Raw genomic sequence first — 12,808 nt, forward strand, 5'->3', positions numbered from 1 at the left:
AGTGTAGGCTACCTCTTCCTCCTCCACCGCCGCTTTCACCTACACTGCCAGGTCCACCGCCTCCTCAACCTCCTACTCCATATGGACCTTATCCTCCTAGATCAAAATTATTCATTTTTTTTTTTTACATATTTTATGTTATTTTAAGTCATTTCCCTATCCACATTTGTTTGCAGAGCATTTGCCATGCTCTTAACCACATTTTGATGCCATTTGCAGCCCTCTAGCCCTTTCCATGACATTTTTAAAGCCATTTTAGTGCTCAAAAGTTCGGATCCTCATTGATTTCAATAGGGTTCGGGGTCAAGTTCGGGTCAAGTTCGGGTCCCGAACTCGAACTTTTTTGTGAAGTTCGGCCGAACCCGAACATCCAGGTGTCCGCTCAACTCTATACGTGTGTACCGTAGTTGCGCGCAAACAAATGCAGTGTTGATGCAATGTTATAGGCCAGACATTGCATATTATTATTATTTATTATTATTTATTATTAAAGCGCCATTCATTCCATAGCGCTGTACATATGATAAGGGGTATACATACATAATACAGATAATTGCACAAATCATAAACAAGACGAGTTACAGACTGGTACAGAAGGAGAGAGGGCCCTGCCCGTGAGGGCTTACAATCTACATGGTATGGGAGAAGGACACGGTAAGTGCGGGTGAAGTTGGTCGTGGCGGTATAGAGGCAGCAGGGTCACTGGTTGTAGGTTTGTCTGAAGAGCTGGGTTTTCAGGTTTCTTTTGAAGGATTCCAATGTAGGTGAGAGTCTGATATGTTGGGTTAGCGAGTTCCAGAGTATGGGGGATGCACGGGAGAAATCTTGGAGTCGAATGTGGGAGGAGGCGATAAGAGGAGAGTAGATAAGCTGTGATACCACCTATGAATGGTGGATCCAAAACGTGGGTCTAGCCATGATGTGGACTTGTTTTTATGATTTATGTAGTAGACTTCCCCCTCAGCAGTAAGGATATGTTCTATGAGCACACATCAAATAATAATAATAATAATAATAATAATAATAATAATAATAATAATAATAATAATGACATTCCAAAAACAGGAAATGAATAGTGAATAAAGTGCTATGTATGATAATAAAAAAAAGAAAGAAAGAAAGGTGGATTCATATGCGGAATTAAACCCATAGACTGCCAAATATACCTGTGTATCACTGTGTATTAATACATATGACAATGCTATGGTTTCAAACAAATAATCAATGCAGTATTAACTCATGCATTATAAAAAAAACTTCCTTAGTGCTTCAAAAAACAGTACCTGTGATGCAAGAAGCAAAGCCGCACAACTGGCAATATGCCCAACAAGCGGTGACTAGAAGCGCAGCACCATGGAGCCAGATAGTTACAAAGTACAGTCGGAGAGCATTGTGTTCAGCTTGACTATTATGCTAATAGATCACATAAATAAAGGGGTTTTCCAAGACTTTGATTCTGATGACCTATCCTCAGGATAGGTCATCATCAGTGTCTGTTCAGTGGGGGTCCGAAACCCAGGACCCCCACCAATCAGCTGTTTGAGAGGGCACCAGCGCTCATGTAAGCACCGCGACCTTCTTGCAGTTCCCGAAGCACAGCGCCGTACATTGTGTAGTGGCTATGCTTGGTATTGCAGCTCAGCCCCATTCAGTTCAGTGGGGCTAAGAACGTTACCAAGTGTAATACACCAGAGTGGTATTACCATTCCTACACCCGGCTACTGTCTCTAATGGGCTAACCATAATGTCATCTGTGCATTTATTCAAGGTCCTTTGCACTGTGCATTTCTATTATTGCTATTTAAGGGTACTTTCACACTTGCGGCAAAGTTTTCCGGTATTGAGTTCCGTCCTATGGGGCTCAATACCGGAAAAAAAACGGATCAGTTTTATCCTAATGCATTCTGAATGGAGAGCAATCTGTTCAGTATGCATCAGGATGTCTTCAGTTCAGTCACTGAACGTTTTTTGGACGGAGAAAATACCGTAGCATGCTGCAGTTTTGTCTCCATCCAAAATTCCGGAACACTTGCCGGAATGCCGGATTCTGCATTATTTTAATTGAAATGCATTAATGCCGGATCCGGCCGCAAGTGTTCTGGCAAATCCGTTTTTCCAGATGACAACCGGAGAGAGACGGATCCGATATTGCAATGCATTTGTGAGACGGATCCGCATCCGGATCCGTCTACAAATGCTGTCCGTTTGCATACAGATTAAGACGGAACTGCTTGCCGGAATCCGACAACGCAAGTGTGAAAGTACCCTTATTATGTTATTTGTTGTATTGCATGTTATATGCCCGGTTCACCAGCAAGTGGCAGCGTATATGGCAGAGAGATCTTAGATAGAATGGAACTTACCATTCCGACCATTTGATCGATTGACATTATGTTTATGGGATGTGAGGTGTAATGTTTATTTTTTTTTCTATGGCGTTCACCAGATGAGGTAGATCATGTGGTATTTTTATAGTGCCGGTCATGATGGACGCAGCAATACCAAATATGTCTATATTTTTTTTAAATCGATTTTTTTTAAATGTTTCAATGACTTGGCGTTACGGAATTCTGTTATAGGTTCCATTATACGGTAACAGAGTTATAACGGAATATAACAGAATTTTAGGACGGAATGCAAAACGAAAGCCTGTAATTGTCCTTCCATTTTGCTCCATCCTAATACATGTCTATGGGGGCACAAATAACGGTTCCGTTTGTTTCCGTTATACATGACGGGGGGGAAAAAAAATCCTATCGACAGAACTATTTTTTCCGGCATGTATAACGGAACACAACCGAACCGTTATTTGTGCGCCCATAGACATGTATTCGGACGGAGCAAAACAGAATGCCTCTTAAAAGCTTCCGTTCTGCTTTCCGTCCTAAAATTCCGTTATAACTGTTATAATGGAACCCTCTAAAGGAATTTATAACGCTAGTGAAAACCCGCCCTAAATAGGGGAATTATTATTATTATTTTTTTTTACATGTGAAGCTTTTATTTATTTATTATATTATTTTTTTTGTTACACTTTGTTTCCCCCATGAGGTCAGTCTAGATCTCTGGGGGACATTTAACTTCACTTTTTAATTTTATTTCTCCTGTAACTGGGGCTGACATAGTAGCTCCAGTTATAGGGGAAATACAGCAGTATATAACGCCGTAGAGCCTCCGTGCAGCGCCTGCAGTCTCCGGCTGGGACAGGATGCGGCACATCGCTTCCTAAGGCTACTTTCACACTCGCGTTTAGGGCGGATCCATCTTGTATCTGCACAGACGGATCCGCACCGATAATGCAAACTCTTGTACCCGTTCGGAACGGATCCGTTTGCATTATTAAGTCTAAGTCAAAACGGATTCGTCCTGACTTACATTGAAAGTCAATGGGGGACGGATCCGTTTTCAATTGCACCATATTGTGTCAGTGAAAACGGATCCGTCCCCATTGACTTACATTATAAGTCAGGACGGATCCGTTTGGCTCCGCATCGTCAGGCGGACACCAAAATGCTGCAAGCTGTGTTTTGGTGGCCGCCTCAAAAGCGGAACGGAGACCAAACGCAGCCAAACTGATGCATTCTGAACGGATCCTTATCCATTCAGAGTGCATTGGGGCTGAACTGATCCGTTTTGGGGCCGCTTGTCACAGCCCTGAAACGGATCTCACAAGCGGACCCAGAAACGCCAGTGCAAAAGTCGCCTTAGCTGAATCCACAGGGATCACTCAGATTACACCCCAGGAACGGCCGTGCCTTCTTACGGGGCGCCCTGCTGACAGCGGGCCCCCAGCACCGCAGCTTAGCACCGATTAGCGCCCGGCTGCGATCTCTGACCGGACCTTCCAGGTCTTTAACCATTCAGTGGTTAAAGACCTGATATTTGCTGCACATGTACAGCAGAATTCGAGAAGAGGTTAAACAACATCTCTCCTTTATGGAAATACTGTGAAATGAGAAATTCTCTTTCAATATCGGTTAGAAACAACATCCGGCTTCATTCCTTAAAGGTGACTTTTATTGTAACATTGTATCAGGAAGATGAGCTATAGCGGCATTAAATGCGCACACTGACTGGGATCGAATACATCCAGTTATTGCCTTTACAGAAGCAAAGCAGCGATACGATGGAGGATGAACATTCAGGAATCTAGCAGAGCTCAACCTGCTAACTGCTGATGATACTATGATGTGGATTTTCCATAGAACTACAGGTATTTTTACAGTATCACAGTGGATGGAAGAAAAAGCTTAATAGCACGTTCAGCTCTGCTTCATCTGCTATACACATTTAAACATATAGAATTCCATTGATTCTCAGAGCCTAATACTGGCTGCAGAATGATGGGGTTGAGTTAATTTTTTTTACATTCTGTTGGCTTTATACACTTTTTTCCCAATTGAACATATCCCTTATCACAGACACATCCTCCAACACAGACTTTGGGACAGGCTTGGCCATTTGGATGTTCACATGTTGGTTGGCAGTCGTATAAGCAGGGTCAAGTGCTGGTTGGGACCACAGGGGACTTTGCAGTCTTTTGGTTTGACGCACTTTACAGTTTTCCCAGAAGTATCGGTCTGAGCCAGGAATCCGTCGTGACATTTACAGGATTGAATTGGCATCAAAGTGCAAAATCTTACAGGAGGATCATGTAAGTTGGCGCAGGTCTTTGCACACGGTGAAACGGCTCCAGGAGAGCTGTTCGGAGGACACAAAACTGGACGAGAGGGAAATGAACTGGGAGTTAACTGGTTTTATCTTACCATGAGCTTATAGACAAACAATTTAAAAGAAAAATGGAATAATAATAATAATAATAATGGTAATAATTATAAGAGAAAAATAATTCTAATATAATAATATTATAATAATAAGCAGAAGAATAGTATATAATAAGAATGATAATAATAATATGACATAGTAATAATATCTAATAATGAAAATAATAAAAGAATAACATTATGTAGAAATTAAGAAGAATACTAAAAATAATGATTATATCAACAACCAATCAGATGAGTGAATCACTTCTAATCGAACCAAATTCATTTTGAAGTTTGGTAAAATTCTAATAGCAAAGTTGAATTTGAATACAAATCCCGTGAGCAGCGCCCGCAATTTCTCATTTTAAATTCAGTACATCTGTGAGGGGAAACGCAGGGAAGATGAAGACTGAGGACCACATGACCCTGGCAGGACCCACCGCTTGCAGGCTTGACAATAATGCCTTGCAGCCAATCAGGAGGGAGGATATTGACTGCTCTATGTAAGGTCCCAAGGAGAGACACCACTCTGGTCTCAGCCGCTGATGTCAAGTCTGTCGTAGACACAGCACTTACAGTAGACACACAAGATAGACAGTTAGGAGTCTTAATTATGCGGGGACCATTATCAAGCAGATTATAGGAAGTGAACTTGCTCATTCCCGATAATCAACCATTGTAAAGGTGGTGCCGATCACCCATGAAAGAACCAAAAAGGTTTCCATTGCATGAAATCAGTATTTAAGTCATCCTGGTCAGTGCTGTGTAACCCTAGATCTGCTGCCCACAAACAATGAATTTTATGGGGTTGAGCGATGGCAGCAGTGATCACCTCTCCTCATACAGTGGAGGAGATTGCTGCATGTTAAGTGTAGCTCTCACCTCTTCTGACGAGCAGTTATTGACGGAAAATGTTCCTTCTCGATAATTGCTCTCTAAGTTGGTGACTGTAAATGGGCCATAAGAGTGACAATGTTAGGGACCGGGAAGATAGATTTAGTTATGTAGATTTAATTACTGGATAGGTTTTTAGCTGTAGGGACAGGACAGGGTGAGTTAGTTTATTGTGTGCATTTCAGGGTTTGTGCTGTTTCACATATAGTTTGGAAAGTGCTCTTTTTGTACAGGAGCCAAACCTTTTTTTTCTTAGTTTCGATGGGGCTAAGAACGATACCAAGTGTAATACCCTTGAGTGGTATTGCCATTCCTACACCCGGCTACTGTCTCTAATGGGCTAACCACAATGTCATCTGTGCATTTATTCCAGGTCCTTTGCACTGTGCATTTCTATTATTGCTATGTAACTGCTATTTGTTGTATTGCATGTTATATGCCCGGTTCACCAGCAGGTGGCAGCGTATAGGGCAGAGAGATCTGGTAGATAGATGGAACTTACCAATTCCGACCATTCATCGATTGATTTTATGCTTTATGGGATGTGAAACATAGAATGTGACGGCAGATAAGAACCATTTGGCCCATCCATTCTGCCCAATGAGGTGTAACGTAATTTTTTTTTTCCTATGGCATTCACCAAAAAAAGGGCTTTAAAAAAAAATACAAATCTGAGGGGACAGAAGATTACAAAGGGCTTAATAAAATCTGTAAAAAGGAGATAAAATTATGTCTTGTTCAGTCTCGAGAGTACTGTCAGAGAGGTTATTCAGCAAGGCAGTCGGCATTGTCATACCCCATAATTTTTTTTCCCCTCGTATCCAAAACATTGCATTTGTGAAAAATGAATGAGGCATGGACCTGTCACCATATTATTCTTATTAATCTCCTACATTTTTCTTTTAAATTCACATACTTAACGATATATGTCCTGTTCTACTTACTTGGCTCGCTGTTACCGTGCACCTCCCACAGCAAGACTATGGAAACAAAATAATAAAAATGTTACAATTTGTCTTTTCTGAAACAAAATTTGGCAATGTTTCTTATCGATTTTTTCTATTTGCTACATGAGCTGGAACCGAATGGGAAAGGGTTCTGGGCTCTGGTACTGACGGACTGAGACACTGCAAAGGGAACCAGTCAAAGGGCAGAAATTTCAAACAATAATGACATATATGTTAATCTGCTCAGCTCCTCCTGCTGGATACCATGCTGCGGGCAGACTGGACTGCATGCTTGATGTGATAGGTTCCCTTAAGATTAAAGCAAGTTCTATCACCTGCCCACAAACATGCTTATCAGAAGGTAGGTGTTGTAGAAATATTAATAGTTGTAATCTGCTCTCCAATATCTTTGTGTAAGGAAATGTAAACTCCCTTCCTTCAGCCGCAGTCAGAGGCAGACACAGGTGTTACCATCTTGCTTGAATTCTTCTGAGCACTCCTCTCCTCCCTGCCCAGTCTGTTTCCTTATTCCTCCTGTAATAGAAGTAAGCCATCCCATTCACTTCTATGGGTCGGCTTGTTCCTATTAAAGTGTATAGGAAGGAGCCGTCCCATTGAAAGTGAATGGGATGGCTTAGGTGTAATTACACTGATCCCCGTTGCGGTTGCAATGGTGAGCAGGTAAACAATGAAGGGAAGGCTGCGCTGGTACAGTTTGCTGCCGTCTCTTCAAACGGCTGATTAGCTGGAGTGCCTGCAGTTGGTTCCACGCCGATCTGATATTGGTGATCTATACTGAGGATAGGTCACCAATATGAATAAACCGGACAACCACTTTAAAGGTCCTGTTTTTATAGGGGTCCCAGTTATTTTCAAAGCTTGGACACACCAGAGCTTGGGACCAACCTCTGGTACTCTGGTGGGCCAGTCCGTACCCTGGAGCTAGTGACGCTTTGCTGTTCTGCTCTGGTCATAGAAACACACATCAACGACTGGGCGCATCTGGACATGTGGGCCCATTTCAGATTCTTACAAAGGGGCCCAATGATTTTTATGTATACCCCTGATTAAGCCTGTGGGTCAGTACAGTTATCTAATTTTTATTGGAAAGTAGGGTTAGCACAGTCATCCTATAACTATAGGGTGGGGTTGGCACAATCATGGGTTATCATTATCAGGGTCAGGTTAGCATGGCCATCCCATTATCATTAGAGAGCTGGGACACCTGAGAAATCTTATCATTAAAGGTCAGAGCTAGGACACTCATCTTAATATCAACAGAGGACAGGGTTAGCACAACGATCTTATTACAATTAGCGTTATAGATGAGAACATTTCTGTCAATTTATTTTAGGTCTGACTTGACTGAATCAACCATCTAATTTGTGCTCAAATCTCCCAGGAAAATTTGTAGTTCATATTGAATCACTTATAGAATTAAAATTATTTCTGGATTTCAGTTCGAATTTAAGGATGAGCAAATTTCTTAAAATTAGTTTCATTCCAACTCATCCAGAATCAAAACTACTTTTAAAGGTATGGAAATGAGAAGGAGAGAGAGATTCTCCTTATGGAGAGTACCTAGCTGGTACGAGGCGTTGTACAGGCTAGGCATTGCGTATCTGGGTTTCTGGGAAAATGATAATTAGCTTCCTTCCAAAAGGAAAACTCAGGATTTTATCTTTTTAACAGGCCTTGAAGCAAAACTTGGATCTCATCTGGACACAACTGTTTCAGGTTAGTTGCCCCTCATCAGTGCAGAGCAGAGAGAACTAGCCTAGCTAGGTGAGAGGTCTTGGTCTGGGAGGATGGGGGGCCTAGTAGGTGTGAGAACTCTCATAGGCCAGGCAATCTTTCTTTGGGGTTTTGGGAAAATGAATAAGCAAATCAGAATCAGAATTTTCCCAAATTTGGGTCGAATTTAGATTCTAAAGAAATTGATTCACTCATCTCTAGTCAAATTCTGATTCTGTTGAATTAATCTTGTCTCAACTGATAGTGTTCACAGGGAAAGGGGTCTAATAACAGCTCGATTGTAATGCTGGATGCCAGGATAATGCTTGATAGTAGCACTATACAATGTATATACAGATAATGCAACTCCTCTGCAATTTTCTGGTGTCTGAGGAAATTACTGTATTACACCTTTAATATTTCTTGAGAATGTGCATGGACACTTTAATCTCTATGAACTCTCATTCTTTACAGTAGCCATAAAGCACACACATCCTTCATTGTGTCTTCAATTTGGCTTCCCTTATGGAATATTGTGAAAAATAAAAATAGATGACTACAGCATTTGCAAGCAGACCCTTCCCATTATTTGCCTTCTACAGAATCTAAACAATGAAATAAAATCACATGCATGAGAGTTTGAAATACATACGTGAGAGCAAGAAGACAGCAGATAATTTGAAGAAGCCCATGTCTCTTCTGATAAAAGCTGAAGATACCACAAGTCACTGATAACAGAAGACACAGACAAGACATTAAAATAATGCAGATCAATGGTAAAGTAAATAAAGGACACTTGTCTTCTACTTTACCTGTTCAGGCTCTGGAAAAAGCTCCTGTGATGACTGCTGGAGTGGACCGACCTTCTGCAGCCACATTTATAAGAGCCAGGTTGGGCGGATGCACATATATTCGCTTATGTAATTTCATTTTGTTATATTTGCATATTGCTTAACATTTTGCTGATTTTTATAACCTCTATGATAATTACTATCCTTAATAAATTTCAGGAAGTGACATCTCATCAATGTGCAATGCTGCTGCCTCTGAAGATTACAGGGATGTCTGCTTTAGAAAATGTATCAAATATCCTTTATTGCATTTTGAGTAAATAGCGTTTACGCTGAAGACCCTCATCTATTAGACAACACAAAGAACAGCGACATGGTATTTGGAGGACCAGACATGTCATGCCTGAAGGTCTTTGGAGGACCAGACACGTCTGTGTATTGTATCAAACAGACCTTTGACTTCAAACACAGTCATGTAATGCTTCATTTGTCCTTTTGGGGTGGTGTTTGGAGAGAAATTAAATAATTGCTTACCTCAAATTATTATTAAACACAGGGGGTTCTAGCTGCAGAATATTCGGGTATCAGTTAGGAGACCTTGCTAAGAAAAAGGGCTTGTCCAAGCCAGACAACCCTCTTAGGGGTTATGCTCTTCCAGTTTTTACATGCCTTCTCCAGTGACAGTGTTGTAATGTATGTATCATTGTGGTCCAGGGCATTGCTGTTCTGGGTCCTGACTTTATATCCAGGCCAGCAGAATGTGATCTTGAAAATTTATGAAATTATCATAATTAGTAAGTGGTGTTCAGCAGGGGTGTACAGATCTCATAGGGCCCCTTAGTAAGATAAGTACGCGACCCAATGTAATTTCAAAAAAATCTTGCAATAAAAAAATTGTCCTCTATGTAGCTCACTTTATTGGAGTTCTGTGTTAGAAACAGTGGTACATGTGCTTCATAAATATGGTAGTTATTCTGTACACTGTGTGGAATCACTGCATCAACCAAAGGGTTTGTGCTAAACCTAAGGGCACTATCCCTGCAGTCCTCTGGTGTTCACAATTGAAACCCTATATACAGATCTGGACTTTGCTGTAGGGGAGACATCAGGCTCTTACCTCTTGGAGTATTCAAGGTGTGGTTGACAGCTTACTCATGGAGGTCAGAGACACAGAAGCGGGGCACCAAAGGATCAGACAAAACTTGCAGTCAAAAACAGGCCGAGGTCATGGCAGGGAGAGTTTGAGTGAATCAGAGAAATATAAACACCTACAACAACCTCATAATCCTCAAATAACACCCATAGATCATAGACCATCGATTGCACCACAAAAACAGATCAATGTGACTAATCATAAAATATATAGAGATCTTTATTAGTCAAAATTCATAATATTGATCAGACATTGGAAAGAAGGACGACACAATGGCAATTTGATACAGAAAAATACATGGGGGACATTACCAGACAATGTCCATCAGAATCATTATTGTAACATCAATGTGGCTCTAAGAATACACTGTCCTATGAGGGAATATCTCTCAATAAAGGCTTACTACTATGATATTAATGGGCAGTGCAATAGACCAACAATATGAAAGGCTGCCAAGATTATACATAGATAATAAGCAGGTGTGCCTTGAAAGAGCAAAAATACACGCAATTAAATAAGTAATAGCACGTAGATATATATCAGGTGTATTAAACTAGATATAATATTAATTGGCACACATGTTTATCAGTCCTAATCCGCAGCCTATATGCAATTCATATCTTTATATATCCATCCCTAGGTATGGACATGACCATAATAAGTCTAAAACATACCCAAACTCATAATGCACAGAGACTGGAAGGTCGCCCCACGTACTGACACCTCAACACGTGTTTTGCCTCACCAGGCTTCGTCAGGAGGTGATTAGGTAAATAAAATGAGGAGTATATATGGGAGGGAAAGGCGGGTAACAACTAAATTCCTAACTAGCATCACATGAAGAGTATCAGCGGTGGTGCGACTCCGCTATGATGGCGGACACCATCTTTCAGCGCATCCCCACATCCACATTGTGCACGCGTGGCGCATACAGTGACATGAACGGAGCGCATCCAGAGGGAGCCCAACAGCGCATGTGCCGAGTTGCGTCTTTGATATAATCATGTGATCGGATATTTAAAGGAGAATCATGTGATATGATTTTGGGGCCACATTTGACTCTGATCTTTTCTTTGTTCCCCATATTCAATCACTTACACGCTCTGGTCGTCTGCACTTCAAGAATATCACCAGAATCAGCCCTTTTCTTACGGTGGAAACGGCAAAAACTCTTTTTGTTGTCTTGATTCATTCTCGTCTTGATTACTGCAAAGCATTACTAATCAGTCTCCCTCTTTCTAATCTCTCCACCCTTCAGTCTGTCTTAAATGCTGCAGCCAGGCTTATCTATCCATCCAACCACTACACTGATGCTACTAGTCTGTGCCAGTCACTTAACTGGTTGCCCATCCACCACAGAATACAATTTAAACTTCTCACTTTCACACACAAAGCTCTGCACAACGCCTCACCTCCATACATCTTCTCACGGGCCGGTCTGAGTATTTCACAATCTGCTCAGTTACTGGGATTTTCACGCACAACCATTTCTAGGGTTTACAAAGAATGGTGTGAAAAGGGAAAAACATCCAGTATGCGGCAGTCCTGTGGGCAAAAATGCCTTGTGGATGCCAGAGGTCAGAGGAGAATGGGCCGACTGATTCAAGCTGATAGAAGAGCAACGTTGACTGAAATAACCACTCGTTACAACCGAGGTATGCAGCAAAGCATTTGTGAAGCCACAACACGCACAACCTTGAGGCGGATGGGCTACAACAGCAGAAGACCCCACCGGGTACCACTCATCTCCACTACAATAGGAAAAAGAGGCTACAATTTGCACGAGCTCACCATAATTGGACTGTTGAAGACTGTAAAAATGTTGCCTGGTCTGATGAGTCTCGATTTCTGTTGAGACATTCAAATGGTAGAGTCCGAATTTGGCGTAAACAGAATGAGAACATGTATCATCATGCCTTGTTACCACTGTGCAGGCTGGTGGTGGTGGTGTAATGGTGTGGGGGATGTTTTCTGGGCACACTTTAGGCCCCTTAGTGCCAATTGGGCATCGTTAAAAAGCCACGGGCTACCTGAGCATTGTTTCTGACCATGTCCCATAAACTGGAGAGAAAGAGGAAGTACTCCCCTACCCACCTGCGAGCCCTGGCCCTGAATGCCAGCATTTCCAAACTCCTAGACTTTGAAATGCTGACATTCCATCTGGTGGAAACAGTTTTAAAAACCTTATGGCGGTGGCTGTCCCACAGTACGTGGTTCCCAGCTGTCACTACTTTTCCAGGTGGGCCACCCCTGCCCTGTCAATCAAGTTGTGGGCAACTCTGCTATGTGAAGAATCAATTTATTTGCACTTCCCACAGGGTGTTAAATAAGACACTCAGTAACAGTAAATCACAGTAACTGGCTAATAGAAAGCGAGGGTTAAATGTCATGTGGGACACAGCACAAACAGTAGAATGAGACAGGTGTATCACCCCCCAAATTTGCGAATCAGGGCCAAATAGAAAGTGCGTATCTATTAATCAAAGAGTCTATCTATAACAGAACAAAGAAGTATTAATGCGC

The 12,808-nt window shown here is 41.7% G+C and overlaps 1 protein-coding gene across 2 annotated transcripts in view; it reads right to left on the bottom strand.

Annotated features, from left to right (window-relative positions):
* The window catches only part of LOC120992759 (zonadhesin-like), a 135,079-nt gene extending 125,818 nt beyond the window's left edge, over positions 1-9,261 (bottom strand). Inside the window, exons 1-4 of one of the 2 annotated variants that reach the window (XM_040421689.1) lie at positions 9,154-9,261; positions 8,994-9,069; positions 6,605-6,640; positions 4,373-4,720 (exon numbers count right to left, since the gene is read on the bottom strand). In XM_040421689.1, the coding sequence (XP_040277623.1) occupies positions 4,470-4,720; positions 6,605-6,640; positions 8,994-9,033 (327 nt within the window). In that variant the 5' untranslated portion in view covers positions 9,034-9,069; positions 9,154-9,261 and the 3' untranslated portion in view covers positions 4,373-4,469. Of the gene's footprint in view, positions 1-4,372; positions 4,721-6,604; positions 6,641-8,993; positions 9,070-9,153 lie in introns of those variants that run through there. The other variant, XM_040421688.1, reaches the window with a different exon arrangement.
* Positions 9,262-12,808: the final 3,547 nt, after the last annotated feature.

The sequence above is a fragment of the Bufo bufo genome, chromosome 1 (assembly GCF_905171765.1).
Source record: "Bufo bufo chromosome 1, aBufBuf1.1, whole genome shotgun sequence".
NCBI lineage: Eukaryota > Metazoa > Chordata > Amphibia > Anura > Bufonidae > Bufo > Bufo bufo.